General features: G+C 40.0%; 2 protein-coding genes across 2 annotated transcripts in view; both read left to right on the top strand.

Annotated features, from left to right (window-relative positions):
- Window positions 1-28: 28 nt before the first annotated feature.
- On the top strand, window positions 29-7,090 carry MAIP1 (matrix AAA peptidase interacting protein 1). Its single transcript, XM_014879481.2, has 5 exons — window positions 29-365; window positions 2,340-2,411; window positions 4,152-4,278; window positions 5,247-5,397; window positions 6,673-7,090. Exons 1-5 carry the CDS (start codon window positions 54-56, stop codon window positions 6,749-6,751), a joined length of 741 nt encoding a protein of 246 aa, XP_014734967.1. The 5' UTR covers window positions 29-53; the 3' UTR covers window positions 6,752-7,090.
- The window catches only part of SPATS2L (spermatogenesis associated serine rich 2 like), a 144,985-nt gene continuing 136,553 nt past the window's right edge, over window positions 7,088-15,519 (top strand). The window contains exon 1 of the mRNA XM_088167825.1: window positions 7,088-7,224. The gene's annotated coding sequence lies outside the window, so the exon portion shown is untranslated. The remainder of the gene's footprint in view (window positions 7,225-15,519) is intronic.

Here is a 15,519-nt window from a genome sequence, read left to right on the forward strand (position 1 = left end):
CCGTGTTTCCGGGGAGCGGGAGTTACGGGCGGACAGGGCGGGCCCGGGCCGTCATGGCGCTGCGCTGCGCGGCTCCGGGCCGTGTCCGCTGGCTGGCGCGGGCGCTGGCGGGCTCTGCCCGGCTCCTGCCGCCGGCCGCAGCCGCACCGGGTCCCCTGGGCCCCGCCCTGACCCGTCCGCCCCAGCTCAGCGCTCGGTTCGCCAGCAGCGCCGGATCTGGGACAGAGGGCCCTCAGCGGCGTGTAGTGGTAGTGAGGATCACCAGCCCCTTCGCCTGGCTTCGCACCCGCTTCTACTACCTGCTCATCCGCCTCTACTTCGACCAGGAATTCAGTATCGAGGAGTTCACGCGGGGGGCCAAGCAGGTGAGCGGGCCTGGGCCTCGGGGCGAGGAGAGCGGCCGGCCTGAGGGGAAGGGTCCTGCTGGCCTCCGCAGGGGCTGCCGATGTTCCGGTTACTTTCATGGAATTATAGAACCAGTTAGGGTGGAGAAGACTTTGGAGACAATCACAGATTCACAGAACAGGTGAGGTAGGAATGGACCACTTGGGCCATCTGCTCCATCCTTCCTTCTCCAGCAAGGCCGTCCTAGAGCACACGGCACTGGATTGTGTCCAGACGGGTCTGGAATATCTGCAGTGAGGGAGACTCCACAATCTCTGGGCATTCTGTTGCAGTGCTTGGTCATGCTCACAGTGAAGAAGTCCTTCCTTGTGTTCAGGTGGAATTTCTTGTGCGTCAGTTTCTGCCCATTGGCTCTTGTCCTGTTGCTTGGCACATCGAGCAGAACATGGTCCATACTCTTGGCACTCCCCCCCTTTAAATATTTACCCGTATTGATGAGATCCCTCTCAGCTGTCTCTTCTTGAGGCTGAACAATTCCAGTCCCATAAGCTTTTCCTGTAGGAGAGATGCTCCAGTCCCCCAGTCCTTGCTGCTGGACCACTCCAGGAGCTCCGTGTCTGTGTTGTACGTTGAGTCCAACCTATGACCAAACACCACTTTTGTCAGCCAGTTTCTGGCATCAATGCCATGTCCAGTCTTTCCTTAAACACCTCCAGGGATGATGACTCCACCACCTCCCTGGGCAGCTCATTTCAATGTTTGACAGCCCTTTCCATGAAGAAATTCCTCCTGATGTCCAGCCTGATGTTATTTTACGTGTGGACGTCATAGCGCTAACGTGCTCCTGTGTGTAAAGTACATGGAGTTCCCCACTGCTGGTTCCAAACACCAGACTTCGAGACAAATTGTGTGACCAGAGCTGTACCTTTCTTCAGGAATTTCTTGTTTTCCCAGATTCTACAATTAAAATGAACTGGTTAAGCCATCCCCCAAAGTAGCGTGAAGGAAGGTGTTTCCAAACATTACGGAGACTTTAAAGAGAAGTGTGTCTCCTCTTAGCAGGTTTTCCTGAAATGATGAAGCTTAGACAAGCATAGAGCAGGTGTATTTATTTATTTTTCCAAATTTACGAGCCCACTAAACTCTGTCAACAGAATGTGTCAAAGAGGTAAATATCTCAAAGCTAGTCATATGAAAATTACAGTTATCTGTTGGCAAACTTTTTATTATTATATTTACTTTTATCAAAAAAGCCCGGCTCAAAACAGCACATCAGGAGACAGAATGTTAAAATTATTAGAATCAATTCAAGACAGGAAAAACCCCTCAACCTACAACAAATGACTTGACAAGTGTGCAGAACCACCTGTTTTTCCTTGGCCTGGATTTCTGGGGTTTTGTTTTGGTGTTTGTTTGTTTTTACTTGTTGTAACGTCCTAAATATGCTGTCCTTCACAAGTGCACTACTTGAATATGTAGAGGCATAATTGTATGTAAATATACCTACAAAATTGAGGGGAAAAAGGAGAGATTTCTGGAGTTGAGAGACTAAACCAGATTTCTAAAAAAAATTTGTAAATTGCAGCATCAGTTTTGACTGAAACCAGAAGATGAGTTGGAAAAGAGAGCAGGAGAACAAAATATTTCCAGGGAAAGACATAGACTGTTTGAATTATTATCAAAAAGAGTAAAAGCAACATACAAAATACTGCAAAGCTTTTTTTTTTTTTTTGTAAACTATGCATTCACCTATCAGAAGCGTTGATGTTTTAAATAAGAGATTGAAAAGAAATCATATTTTTATCAGTTCATGAAATCACTCTTGTAATGCTGGAGGAATTGCATTACAATGGTGATAAATTCTGCAAATACTGAAATCTTAAATCATGGAATATTTGGGTAGCTTGTCATATACTTATGGATTTGTCTGAAAAATAAGCCAGCCCAGAGTTGCTTGTTCATGTTTGTTTTTTGTTTCTATTTTACTTTGGCAGGCCTTTTCTGTTGTTTCAAAGCTGCTGTCTCAGCGTAAACTTGACCTGCTGGAAGAACTTGTATCAGCAGAGGTAAATGCTTTCCATCTCCTGTTTTAGCAATTGATTGTCTGTTATAAAGTAACATGGATGCATTCACCCTGTCATTATCTACAAGTTGCCAGTTTGGTTTAATTTGGGATAAACAGCATAACACAACATCGGGTGGGCAATTTTTTGTCCCACAGCTTTTTTTATGTTTAATTTCAAGGCATGAAACTTAATTCAAAGTTGCTGTATTTGAAACAAAATGAAATATATTTTAGCTGTTGAGCATAAGGACCAAATGCCAGAAAGATTGCTAGTGTACCAGGAAGGATGGAAAGGCAGCAGGCTCTGGATGGCAGGTGGAATTGTGTGTCTCTAGGTGTAGGCAGGTGGCTGAAGCTGACTCACTCTGCACCAGAATTCATGTGAATAAAGAAACTGGTTTGTGCTCATCCCTGCTGCACTGATACATTCTCACTGCCATCAGATCATACAGCTGATTACTGGTTTTGGCTGGAAGGCCTCAGGCTTGTGTCATGGTCTTAGGGCTATGACTGACCTGGTTAAACATCAGTGCTGTGTGTTTATGAATTTTTAATTGCTGAAGTTGTCTTGGCCTTCCCAGGGCATGGAGGTAGCAGATGCATCAGAGTCAAGTGGAGGAGACACTCCAGGTCTATGTCTGCCTTGTTACAGGATGTCAGCATGGCCTGTCCTATTGCCACCCATGCCTTTGCAGCAAAAAACTCTGGTGCTGTTCTAGTGCATCCCCTCTGAACAGAGATAGCAATAAAACGTGAGTTTGTTTCTTGTAGTTGTCTTGAAAGGGCATCTCTTCTGCTTCCTCTTGAAAGAACTTGCTCTGGTCGCTGTAAATTTTTCAGGTTTTCATTGATGCAGAGACTTCATGTAAGCCAAGGGTGTAGTAGGTGAGGCTGTGATCCCACACCCCTTGTCATTTCTTTGGCCAGTGACTTTTGTACCTGCAAAATGAAACCAATGTCTCCTTTTGAAGATTGCCTCTTGCTTCCATGTAACCTCTGCATTTGTTTGTTATTCAAAAATGGTAGATCAAGTTAGGGTAAAAAATGAGTATTGGTTAAAAATAAGTTCTGCAGTTTCATCCTTTCTGGTGACAACTTTCTCATGTGGTGTTTGAGGTGCTACCTCTGTGCAATTTTTGCACCCCACCATTTTCTACTCAATACATCTGTGTGGATCAAAGGACACTTAGATAATATGGATGTGAGTGTCATAAGGACATTAATTAATTAGTTTTTCAATCTGTTATGATTTGCAATCGTTTAAACTTTTTCGAAATGCAATGTGGATCACAAAATAGCAAAGATAAACTCACTGGTAATGAAACTGATTTTCAAAGAAATTTGTGAAAGCTAGCTGAAAGATACTGAATCAAAAGCTTAGGAACCTGCACATAGCAATAATTCAGTGGTGAGAAGGCAGAGTGTGATTGTGGGAGCAGGCTTCACTGGGCTGTTCTGGGATGACAGGGCTTGTGTTGCTGCTGCTGTTTTGACTGTACCTTTTCTGAACATCTGTTAAGGTGCTTGGTTTTCATTTGTTTTGAGCAGTAAATGGACCTTCTTCAGTGCTGCTGAACTAGGGTTTAGGAATACCCAAACTTCCCAGTGCTTTTTCAGTTTGGCTATTAGATGTGTTAGACAAATATTTTAGTAATACAGCTCATTTTATTAACTGCAGTAGAAATGGATTGTTACTTAAATTTCCTAATGAAAAACTAAGTGACAGTTTTTCTGAATTTAGGTACTTCAGGTGCTGAAGGAAAAGATTTCTTTGCTCCCTGACAGCCACAGGGATGCTTTAGCAGCTGACATTGATGCAATCATGTACACAACAGAAGGAGATGTTCGCATTTACTATGATGATGATGGTATGTTTAGAATCCTAAAATATTTCAGCAATGAGCAGTCTTATTTTCTGGTTTTGCTACTAAACAGACATTTTCCATGCAGATGTGATTTTGAATACTGTTTGTCATTCCTTGTTTCTCTGTTTGTAATTCATCCATATAAAGTTTCTTGATTTCTTTTTAAACCACAGACAGAGATTATTGTTAATACACCATGGTACTGTTTTGATTTCTGTTGGGGTTTTGCTTATTCCTCTTCTTTGGTACAGAATTTTATATTATTAGTCCTCAGCAATGTGAAACCACTCAAAAACAATTATTCTTATATATGCTGAAAGCTGTTTGCTTCAACAATGAACATGCATTCTGCAAGAATAGTGAAGGCTGGATAATTAAATAAATTTTGCTGGTAAGTCTTTCTGTGATGAAATGCACTTCGTTCTAGGACTCCTTGAGTGGTTTTTTTAAGCTAGTGATGAGCTGAACCAAGTTTTTCTTTTGGTTGGATACCAGCGCTGTGTGCCCTGTTCACTCTCAGACACGGTGGAGATGATATGTGGGTCTAACCCTGGGTCTTCAGTTGAGCATTTCAAGTTGTCAGACCCAGTAAGCATTTTTCCTGGTTTGGGAAGTAGGAATTTCTTTTTCCCCTCTTAGATTGTTCCCATCTTTGAACTACTCCACATGGATTTGTTGTATCTGCGGTTAGCTTTGGAATCTATGGGAAACAACGTTTTTTATACAGTTTCATTATATACACTGTCACATCACACTCATGATAAAATACCTATTTTTTTACAGAGTGTATTTTTATTATTGCTCAACAGCATAAGTATGGCATAAAATAGCTTTATCATTCATTATTCTATCCTGTATTCTTTATGGCTTTCCTTCCAGGGTCTCACTAGAATATATGCTAGGTACAAATAGGAGTATTTGACCGATGAGAAACATGAGATCTAACTTAAGTTTTTATTTGTTTCCAACAGGAAGAAAGTTTGTTAGCATCCTGATGTGCTTCTGGTATCTGAATGGTGCTAATCTACCTGATGAAGTACCAGGTGAAGCCAAAGTCTTCCAGATTGTGTTTGGAGATGAAAACACAAAAGAAAAGAAACATCTTTTAACAGCAAACTATGAGTAAGCTTGCTTGTCCTTTTCTGTTCCCATGTCCATGAGGTACCTGTGGGCTAGGCAGGTCTGCAAGCACTCCCACTGTGCCACTGCAGAGCCCAGTGTTTTTAATTTACCTCAATTCTAATCCAAGTTAATTCTCATCCAGCTTTCCAGTTTTGATTTTGGGGCCAAGATTTTTAAATACCCCTAACGTCACTACGTTATTTTCTTGCATCTGAGTTGACATTATTGGAAACTCTTTATCTATAAGGAAGAGCAGTATTTGGACCACTGAATGAGGTTTGTGATCCTCAAAGCACACATTAGGAATACTTATAAATAATGTCTGTGTTGGTGTACTGATGTCAGAGCAGTGCAGAAAATACCTACACAGTTGGCAAAATGTATCGAAAATCAGATTCTCAGAAGCTGGGAGAAGTGAGGATTTTTGTGTGATAAATGCCGTATGATCAAGGATTTCTACACCCACATTTGAAATTGAAAATATGGAGTCTAGGTGATGAGGAGCTCTGAAACAAAGGTAACACTCATGAGGAGACCAGTACTTTTTGCCCGGATAGATTGTTGTGGATCCATCCCTTAGCTGAATTCAGCATCTTCCTCAGAGTTGGAGGCTTCTGAGGCTCCATTAACCTTGAGAGCCTTCCCTTAAAGCCTAAATATCTTCCCAATCCCACTTTGCAGAAGTGGATTTGCACATGATTGTAAAGCAATGATATTATACTGCTCTTGTCCATGATATGCAGGTTATTTGAGAGCATGAGAATTCAGCTTGAAGCTCAGACTTATCTTGAGATAAGGGAGACTCAGTACTACTGTTAGCTTGATCTTTGATGTAGTTCTGAAAATATATTACCTTTTAAACGACACTTCAGGAAGGATGAAAATTTTCAAGTAAAATATGGAGTACATGATTTCCCTTCACTTACCATCCCATTAAATAAAACCCTTTATTTACAAATCAAGATCTTCCATAAAGCTTTTTTCATATTCCTGCTGTGAAAACTGAGTGCATTCTTGATATCAGGGTCTTTACTATTGCTGCTTGATCCTGTCTATGGGCTCTGAACCAAAATACTCTGAAGTCAATGCATTTTGTTTCATACTACAGAAATAATTTTTATCTTCAATTTTGGGGTGTAAGCATTAAAGTATAAGTGGCTTTTACAGCAATAAGTTTGAAGTAAAATATTTCTTCATGATTTCTTGTCATTTTAGTAGCTCCTTAAGGTCAAGTAAGTTTTAACAACTCTTCACTTATTATCTTTCATTTTTCAGGTTCCAAAGGGAGTTTACAGAAGGAGCAAAACCAGACTGGACTATTACACGGATTGAACATCCAAGGCTATTAGAATAAATGCCTTCTGCACCCTTTTTATGTACCACTCTTAATTGTTTTGATTTCACAAATACCAGGCTTTTTTGGGCCTTTTTCCCCTTCCTGCCCTTTCCTCCAAAAGAGGGATGAATTTTCTATGTGAGATTTCCAAAACTTTTTTCTGAAACTTGCACCATGCTGCAACATTACAGTAAAGCCTTTTCCCTGGAACAGGCTGGTAGAAATGTAATTGGTTCCAGTGTTCATCCCAGGCATTTAGACAGCACAGTTTCATTCAGGCAGGTGTAATGGATATGTCAGTTTCTTACATTCTGAGAAGAAATGGTGCTGTTTGAAAATAAACAACACTTAAATGACTGATGGCCACTCTGAGTTATTTTCCTGTGTTTTTTTTCCCTAGGGACTGTACAATGTATAGCTGAATAATATGCAAGATGAAATAGAGGTAGAGGGACTTCTTAGCCTGTCTAGCTTCAGCAGTTCATTTTGAGGTAATCTTGCTTTTGAATATATTTGAGGTTAAGAAAGTTAGACCTGCTATTAGTATTTGCTGTAGGATTGGAGAAAGAAAAAGCTTTTAGCATTGCACCGGGAAAATTGATCCAAAGTTATATATGTTTTGGAAAATTAAAAAAAAACAACATTCCTTTCAATTCAGTAATATATAGGAAATTCCAGGTTGAGAGAATTATGGAAGAAAAATCAGTTGAAAACATAAATTTAAAAGAGGACCAGACAGTGAAGTGAAATGAAGTCCTCTGTTTGAAATGTGTGTTAAAGAAATGACCAAACCCTTACAATTAGATGCTGCAAGTGAACAATTTCCTAGTTGTCACTTTATCTCTGGTTTCTAGAATGTGAGAATCCTGGTGTAAGTAGCTGGAGGCTTTTCTATGCCAATTAACAGGAGATGGTAACGGGTTTCTTCATCCCCTGTATCAAATATAAAGCTAACTTTCTACCAAGGCATGTTGTAGACGTTAGTGCAGTGTTTTAAAAGTGTGAAGTGTAATTACTCTGATTCACAGTAATTGTAATTGAAGGTGTAAATTAAATTTTCCATAGTTCAGCTCTTTTGATCCAATGACTTAATGAGAGGAACATCTAAAGCTTATCAACTAGTTGGTAACACACTTTTGCTGCAAAAGATGTGATGGGAAATTCACATGCACTGTTTTATTCTTTTGAAGTTGTTTATGTCTTGTGGGTTGAAGCCAAAGGGGGCAGCAGTTGGATGTTCGGGGTTTTTTCTCCACTTCTGGTCGTCAATTAAAAAATTATCCTGGAGACTACAAATCTCCAAGACACAGAACTGCCCATGGGTTTATTGCACCATAAATAAATCAGAAAGGCATATAAATTACTAAGCTTGCTGTATTGGAAAATGGCATTCTCCCACACTGAATAAAACTGGCGTAATTAAACTGGATTTATAGTCTAATACTGGCTTCAGAAGAAAAAACACCACCCACCCCAAAAAAACCCTCACAAACCAGCCCCAACCCAACTTGTAATGAACAAATGTGGAAGGTTTGACTCCTTTTACTTGCCATTCATAAATTATTTGTCATAAATCTGATCGTCATAGCAATTAATCAGACTGAAGTGATGGCCAGTGAAGGGCATTTGTCATTTTATGGCATCCACATTTTCTCTTGTGGAAATACTTTTCTTCTGTGTCATTTGTTCAAGCAAAACAAAAACTTCTGGTTTCTATGTTGCCATCCAAAAGTAGCAATAAGAAGTTATTTCAGTTTCTTCAAGCTAGTCTCTGTGCTATTGAGGTTGCCTGAAATTCTTACGGCAAGAAGGATGAGTAAAGGGTTAACTTTACTTCATCTCAAAGGTGGAGAGAATATTGTCTTGTAATTTGGGGATTTCCAGTGCTGCCACTCAAATACCTCACTCTGAAAATCATAATGCTAGCTTAAGTGTTACAGAATTTGAAAACAGAGCTAAAGGAAGCATCTTATTAAAAACATCTTCCTGATTTGGGAATAATGATCGTCAGCAGGTAACAGTAGAACAGTGTGGGGATCTCTGTGTCATAGCATGCTGTTGCTTCAGTTTCCTTTGCTGATTAGTCTCAGACATCATCCTGGAAATGACAATTCATAAGGATATAGGTGTGCTTAATTTCCCATCCACTTCCTTGCCTGGTGTCCCATTTCTGTAGACTAATGCCTGGGGACAAGTACAATTGTAACTATAGTGTGCAGCCAATAAATCCCCATCTAAAATTCCCATTTTAATGTTTGCAGTTTTAGCCTACAAATGTTTCCATTCAGACCCCATTAATTCTTGAAAACAATGTCACCAGGTTTGGTAGTGATTTTGGGGGTAAAATCCATGTCTCTGTTAGCAACACTGATATGTCTGATTCATTTTACACAGAGCAGTGAGGTGACATGGTGTCTGGTCTACAACAGGATGCAGATTCAGAGTACCACACTCTTCTCCCCTGGGCAACATCATGGTTCTTTACATCCATGCAGAGTTGGGAAGCCTTAATGTTCTATTTGTTCATCCAAAACTGTGATCATATTTAGTAATTCCTGACAGCTGCTTGGCACAGTTTCAATGCATGTACCTAAATCTTGACAAGCACTAATTAAATCTGGCCAACGAACCTCTCATTAATTCACACACCCTACTCACCAGTAGATGGCCTTGGTCACAAAGCTATTGTGGCTGGGAAATAACTGATATTAATGAGAGTGTAAGTGGGGTAAAGGATAAAATGGTAGAAGCATTAAGTGCTATTTAAATAATTTAGATTTGTCTTATTTAAAAGTCTTTATATTTTTCCTGTCTTTCATCACGAGTCAACGATAGTGTCTTGTGTTCTCTGCAGTGCCTGCCCATTTTGAAGTGGCAATTTACCTGCATTCTTAATGTGGGAAAGATGTACATGTGTACATCTGTACATGTGAATTCATGCAGGCACCTCATTGTCTGACAGTAGCAAAGCTAATTTTTAATAGTCACATTTTCAAATGCGTTTATCATGTTGATTGTGGTTCCCTTCCCTCCTGTCCCAGCACTGTCTGATTACTTCAAGGGACACACTCAGCTTTCTCCAGTTTTTAAGGCATGTTCGAGCTTGACCTTATCATCACTTCAGGTTATATTTAGTTAATTATTTTGAGGTCTTATGGCTGGAAATCTGTTCAGTAATAAAAGTCATGTTGTTTATCACAGTAGCAATCATACTCCTTCAAAACTTCACAGCTCCCCTGCTTTCTTTCTTTGTTGTGTGATTAAACTTGATTTCTGCCCCATGTGCTTTATTGGCTGCAGGTGGGGGCTTTGAGATTCCTCACAGGCTGTAGTCACATGATGGTTCACAGCTTATAAGAGATGGGATACAAGAGGGTGTAGTGCTTTTAGTTTCATTTCTCCCTGGTATATGGGTGTGATAGCTGATTTCTAGGCACTGGACTACCTGTAGACACAGGAAGAGGTATTTAGCTGCTAAAAAAGCAAGCATTGCCTACATAGCTTTTGTTCTTCTAAGGGAAAAGCATCTGGGGTAAAAGCTGTTGCACAGTGAGTACTGACCACCCTAAGTCATAGGAGTTACCCTCCTTGTCTTTTACCTTCATTTTCCATTACTGGTGTGCCAGCCTTTTGGATTTTTATAGTACTGCCATAGCATAAAGGTTGGGTGAGTCACTGTGAACTTGTGCAGCACTGTTGAAAACACTCCCTTAATCACAATGCTTCTCTTATGTGTATTTTGTCTGATTTCAGTGGTGTGTGCATTTCCTAATATAAAGTTCTCTTATTGAAGTTGTTCAGGGGAAACTGCTCTGCATTTTAATGGGAGCAGACTGCAACTTCTTTACTGCCTTTGAAGTTGCTCCAGCAGAAATAGAGGGAAGCTAAAGTTAGACGTGCTGTATTTTCTCGTGTGCCATTTCATCCCTCCTCTGCTGTCACAGAGCAAGACTTTTAGTGGTGAGCTTGGTACTGTAGTGCCAAGAGGCACTATGAGGGAAAGGAGCAGGACAGCAAAGAGCAGTGCAGAGGAGGTGGCATTTTACCAAGGATGCAGCCCTTTGCCTTGAGGACGTGGGGTATTTGGAAACAGGTGGTGGCTTGAATGTTCCTCTAAATTACATTTTGTAGTTGACCATAACCTTTTGCATAAAAAGTTCTGCTTGGGTGCAGGAAAGGATCTGACTTTGTAAGATTAGAGCTAAGGTCCCACCTTAAGTCTGCAGAGATTTCCTAGTCTGACCAGAGAGTTGTAGGAGAGACTACCCAGGTAAAGGTGGGCTACCTCAAAGCAAGTAAAGGCTATTTCTGCCTTTTGCTAATTAGCAGCTGGCACATCCCTAGAAACTGGAGTGAAAAAGGGGGGGGGGGGGGAGGGGCAGGGAAAATGCCTTGGTAATTAATCTCTTCTGAACTTTCTGGAAGCAACTGGCAGCTGCAGCAGCTCTAAGGTCAGTGCTGTTTGCCAAGTGTGGAAGTGGAAGTTTCAGTGGCGCAATTGGATGAAGTGGCTACCTTGTTCCAGCCTGTGGGGCTGTCCCAGCATTGGCTTCTGTGCTCATTTATGGAGTTAATGCTGTTTTAGGACCTTCATCTGCACCAAAGCCAGACAAGGTCATTACTTGTAATGTTATTTTTTTGTAATGTGTATTTCATTTCATAAACTGAGAACAGATGAATATAAATAACTATTTGTCAGATATTTTAGAAAATACTTTCAAATCGAACAGGATTGAGAGATTGCAATATAAAGTGAGAAACAAGCTAGTGAAAACTAATTTTTGTAGTCCAGAAACCATGTAAAGCAAAGCATTGACCATTTACTAGGTGAGCATCTAATCACTACTAGTGTGATTGGGATAGAAATGAAGAGCTCATTGGAAGCTGCCTGAAATTTCTTATTCTGTATTTTCAAAGTACATCTATTATTAAAGTCTGTAATCAGCTTAGTCAAGTACTCTGTCCTTTCAAATTATCAGTGGGTTCACTATCCCTTAGGCCTACCTCAGGCTAAACTCCCTGTAGTAGAACTGCCTGAGCAATTTGCCTGTTTCCTTCGTTTTTGTCACTAGTGTCATTAAGTCACTTTTTTTTTTTCCTGAGCTAAGATATTATTCATAAGGTAGAACAATAGAGAGATTGCTGATCCTCTGCAGTGTGCCTTGCTTGTTGGTATAGGGATCCTGCCTGGACTTCTGCTGAGATGTGCTTTGGAGGGCATCACTGCTGCTGTTGTGAAGCAGTCTCTGCCTATGAAAGCACTGTGCAAACCCAGTGGTGTGAGAATTGAACTCTGTGATTTCCATCTTGCCATAAGTTTCCAGCCCTCCATCTGAGAAGGTAGTAAAGCATTTGTACCAGTACTTGTAAAGATAGTAGGACCATTGTGGCTTGAATTGTAAACTTACTGTGTATATACTTAAAAGTTTCAGAAGCAAATCTACAGATCAGATGTTAAGTCTGAATTTGTATCAGCTACATTAAGACAGTAATTTTAATAAAGTCTTGGCATAATTTCTGCTGTGAGTAAGGGAGAACTTTTTCCTTTTTTCACGTTGTTCTGTGGTGGTTTCTATATGTATTTTTTTATTCTCTCCTAAGCACCACCAGTTAGTCAAGGTAGAGAAAGTGTTCATTGTGTAAGACATCTAAGGGAAAATTAGATTATCAGTCATTTTTACACATTTCATGTTCTACTTTTAGATTCTGTGTTGGAAAGAAGTGGGGTTTTAATGCCAAATTGGTAACATTCACTGACTTTCTCTGCAGTGGAGCCTGTTGTTTCCTGATGGAATAATTTGCATGTGTTTTTGCCCAGCTTCCTGCCAGTGCAGCTCGTCTCCTGCAGTGTACAATTTAATCTCTTGCTTTCATTTCACTGGAATACATGGATTTCAGCAGGGGTAACTGAGTAAAAGTTAGTGCCTGCATTATACTGGAGATCTGCTTAAGTGATCTAATGGTTCCTCCTGGCAAAATCTGTGAAATTATAATGGCAGAAGTAGAGAGAGGAAGGGATGAAAGGTGGGTGGTAATGCAGGATTCATATAAAGGGGAAGCAAGCTCTATGTATTCTGTTTCTAGAGCAGAAGCTGAAGCAACCCTGAAATGAAGGTGAGTTTAGAACACTTGAGAAAAATAAAGTGTGAGAAGGTTGGTGTTCTAACTGGAGGTTGTTCTCTCAGATAAAAGGCTGGAGAACTCCCTCACACCTGAGGCAAAGATAATTTCTTGTAGGATTCTGAGGTGGTGTCCTGGGTATCAGGAAGAAGCAAATTGTAGAGGATTTATAGTGACTAGCCACAGTTGTGAGAAAGGTCTTTGGAATACTTTATAAAGTGATGACACATGTGCTGAAACCTTCACTTGCAAGAACTGGGGATTACTTCTCTCCAGCAGTAGTTCAGTGCTTTCTCATGAGACTGTCTGATACATTCAGTCTGCAGTCAAGTGGCCTTTGTGACTTTATTGATTGTCACACTACTCTCTTCTTTCCTAACCTTGCAGATCTAGCAGGGGGTATTTGAGAGGAAGGGCTGGTGACACTCATTCACAGATACATTAATCCCACTGCAGTCTCAGAATCAATTGATTGTTTTCTCAAAAATCTCAGTTTCCCTAACAGCCTAACCAGAGCTGAGCCTGCTGCTGCAGATGGGCCTGCTGTATTTATCAGTGTGTTGGAATAATTTCCTCTAATTTCATATTTAAGAATTCTCAGGCTTAGTTTGCAGGATCTCATTTCTTCTGTCAAACATAATAGCAGAGTACTTGAGATTTCTCAGCATTATTTCTGACCCTGTGTGTGACCAGTAGGGTTTTCTTTCCTTGTTTAACTGGGATTCTTTTGTCCAATCACACATTACCACCATAGGTTTTTTTCTCCCCTTGTTTTCGACCTTGTACATTCCTATTCTTTTTACTATATTCAGTGTGCTTTCTCTTCTTTCTTGTTCCTTTTGCTTTCTTTATGGTGCATTAAGTGATTATTTCTTTCATCCTGTGCCCAGAAAAAAGATAAAATCTGTGTTTCAAAGATTATGCCCAAAGCTACTTAAAAGAAGATTTGCTGATTCAGACATTCAAAAAATGCCAGGGCAAGGCCAGCTTTAGTTTCCTGTACTCAGATTTTCATGAGCTCTTATCTTACTGCCTGTCTGCATGTCTCTGCTGGGGCAGGCAGAGCTGTGTCACTTGAAGTCAAGGCCTGTCTAGATGCCAGTGATTCTGGTAATTGGTCAGTGTACCATGTCACACTTGTGTACCCTTTCCTGCACTGATCTCTAGTCATATTTTTAATATGTAAATTGATACCTCAGCTCTCAATGCAGTTTATTTGATATGTAAAATTTCTGTGTCCATTCAAGCGCTAATCCAGCCAATTGTTTGAGCACAAAAGACCTAATTGTTTGCTTTAGCTTCGCTGCTGTTTTACTAAAACAGTGACCCTTTACCTTATATTTACATGGTCTTTCCTTTTTGCTTAAATTTTTCTTGAACTTTCACTAGACATTTACTTAAAAAACATTCCCCTTACCATTTGGGTGTAGAATGAGCTGCAAAGCAAAGAGGATTTTAAAAGGATTCATTTAGACACATGGTGTTGCCTGCTTGCTTCTTAGCTGCTTTGCTGGGCTTTGTGGTTTGTAAGAGTTGTGGGGGAGTTTTGAATTTCTTTCTCTTCTAATTTCTAGTTTGCATTCACAACAGGCTGCCTGTTTTAGTAGTCTTCTATATTTCTCCCCAGTGGACTATATTTCCTGTTTTCTTTGTGAACATCACCATATGTAATTGATTTACCATTCTTGCTTTCTTCCTGAATGATTTGAGAACTATTTTGGAGCCTTTATCCAGATATACATCCCTCTCCCAAGTGTATGAGCTCTCTTATGTTCCCAGGTTAATCCTGAACGAGGCTGTTTGAAATCCACATGTGTACTTTCATGTATTTCGTTTTTTCTTGCTTGCCTTTCTGTTCCATTTTCTTGTGGAGTCTTGACAGTACTATTGCAGTGTCTGTGCTGATGCCACAGCTATTTGGAACACATAGGTATCTGAGGGAAGTAGCTTTATGCTGTCATTTCAGTTATTTTTAAACTGGTAGTCCTGATTATTGATGAAGACCACATCTAAATATATGGTCTTTGTGGGTTTGCTTGTGTTTTGGTTTTTATGTGTTGGTTTGGGTTTGCTAGTTATGACTTTTTTCTTTTTTTTATTTCCAAATGCTGCATCCAACTTAATATTTCATAAAGTAAATCACTGAATAAATTTGTAACTTGTCATCAGAGCCTTAAATGCCTGAGGTGTTTCCTGTTTCATATTCACAGGGCTGAAGTTGCACGTAATTAAAATCCTGTCATTTCAGCATGAATTATTTTATTGAATCATATTTTATTCACATGCCTTTTCTCTTTCAAGGTTCTCTGATATGTATCAAACACTTGCAGGTTAGTCCTACAGTGTAGCAGCTTAACTTGGATTAATTTCTTATGCTTGTTAGTTTGTGAAACAACTCTGGTTTTGAGTTTTAGCTTCTGTGTTTTCCATGCTTCAGTTTCTTCTCTTCTGTTTCTGTTATTTTCCCCTAGAAATTGTCTAGAAGGTTTATCTTTTCAGTAGATATATTTGTATGTCTGGCCCTAAGTGCAGGTCAAAATTCCTAAAAAGAATACAGTGTATGTGTTAGGGGATTAAATGGAGCATGGTTATTATAATTTACTTGAATAGCTTTCCTTTATTCACATCCTGTTATTAGGATGGAATACAGCACTGAGAATATTCTT

The sequence above is a fragment of the Sturnus vulgaris genome, chromosome 7, assembly GCF_052056855.1.
Source record: "Sturnus vulgaris isolate bStuVul1 chromosome 7, bStuVul1.hap1, whole genome shotgun sequence".
Lineage (NCBI taxonomy): Eukaryota > Metazoa > Chordata > Aves > Passeriformes > Sturnidae > Sturnus > Sturnus vulgaris.

Excerpts from the sequence above, each read along its gene's own strand:
- MAIP1 (XM_014879481.2), top strand. The coding sequence starts at position 54 with ATGGCGCTGCGCTGCGCGGCTCCGGGCCGTGTCCGCTGGCTGGCGCGG. Across the intron at positions 366-2,339 it reads TCACGCGGGGGGCCAAGCAG|GCCTTTTCTGTTGTTTCAAA; the intron begins GTGAGCGGGCCT and ends TTACTTTGGCAG. Across the intron at positions 4,279-5,246 it reads CATTTACTATGATGATGATG|GAAGAAAGTTTGTTAGCATC; the intron begins GTATGTTTAGAA and ends TGTTTCCAACAG.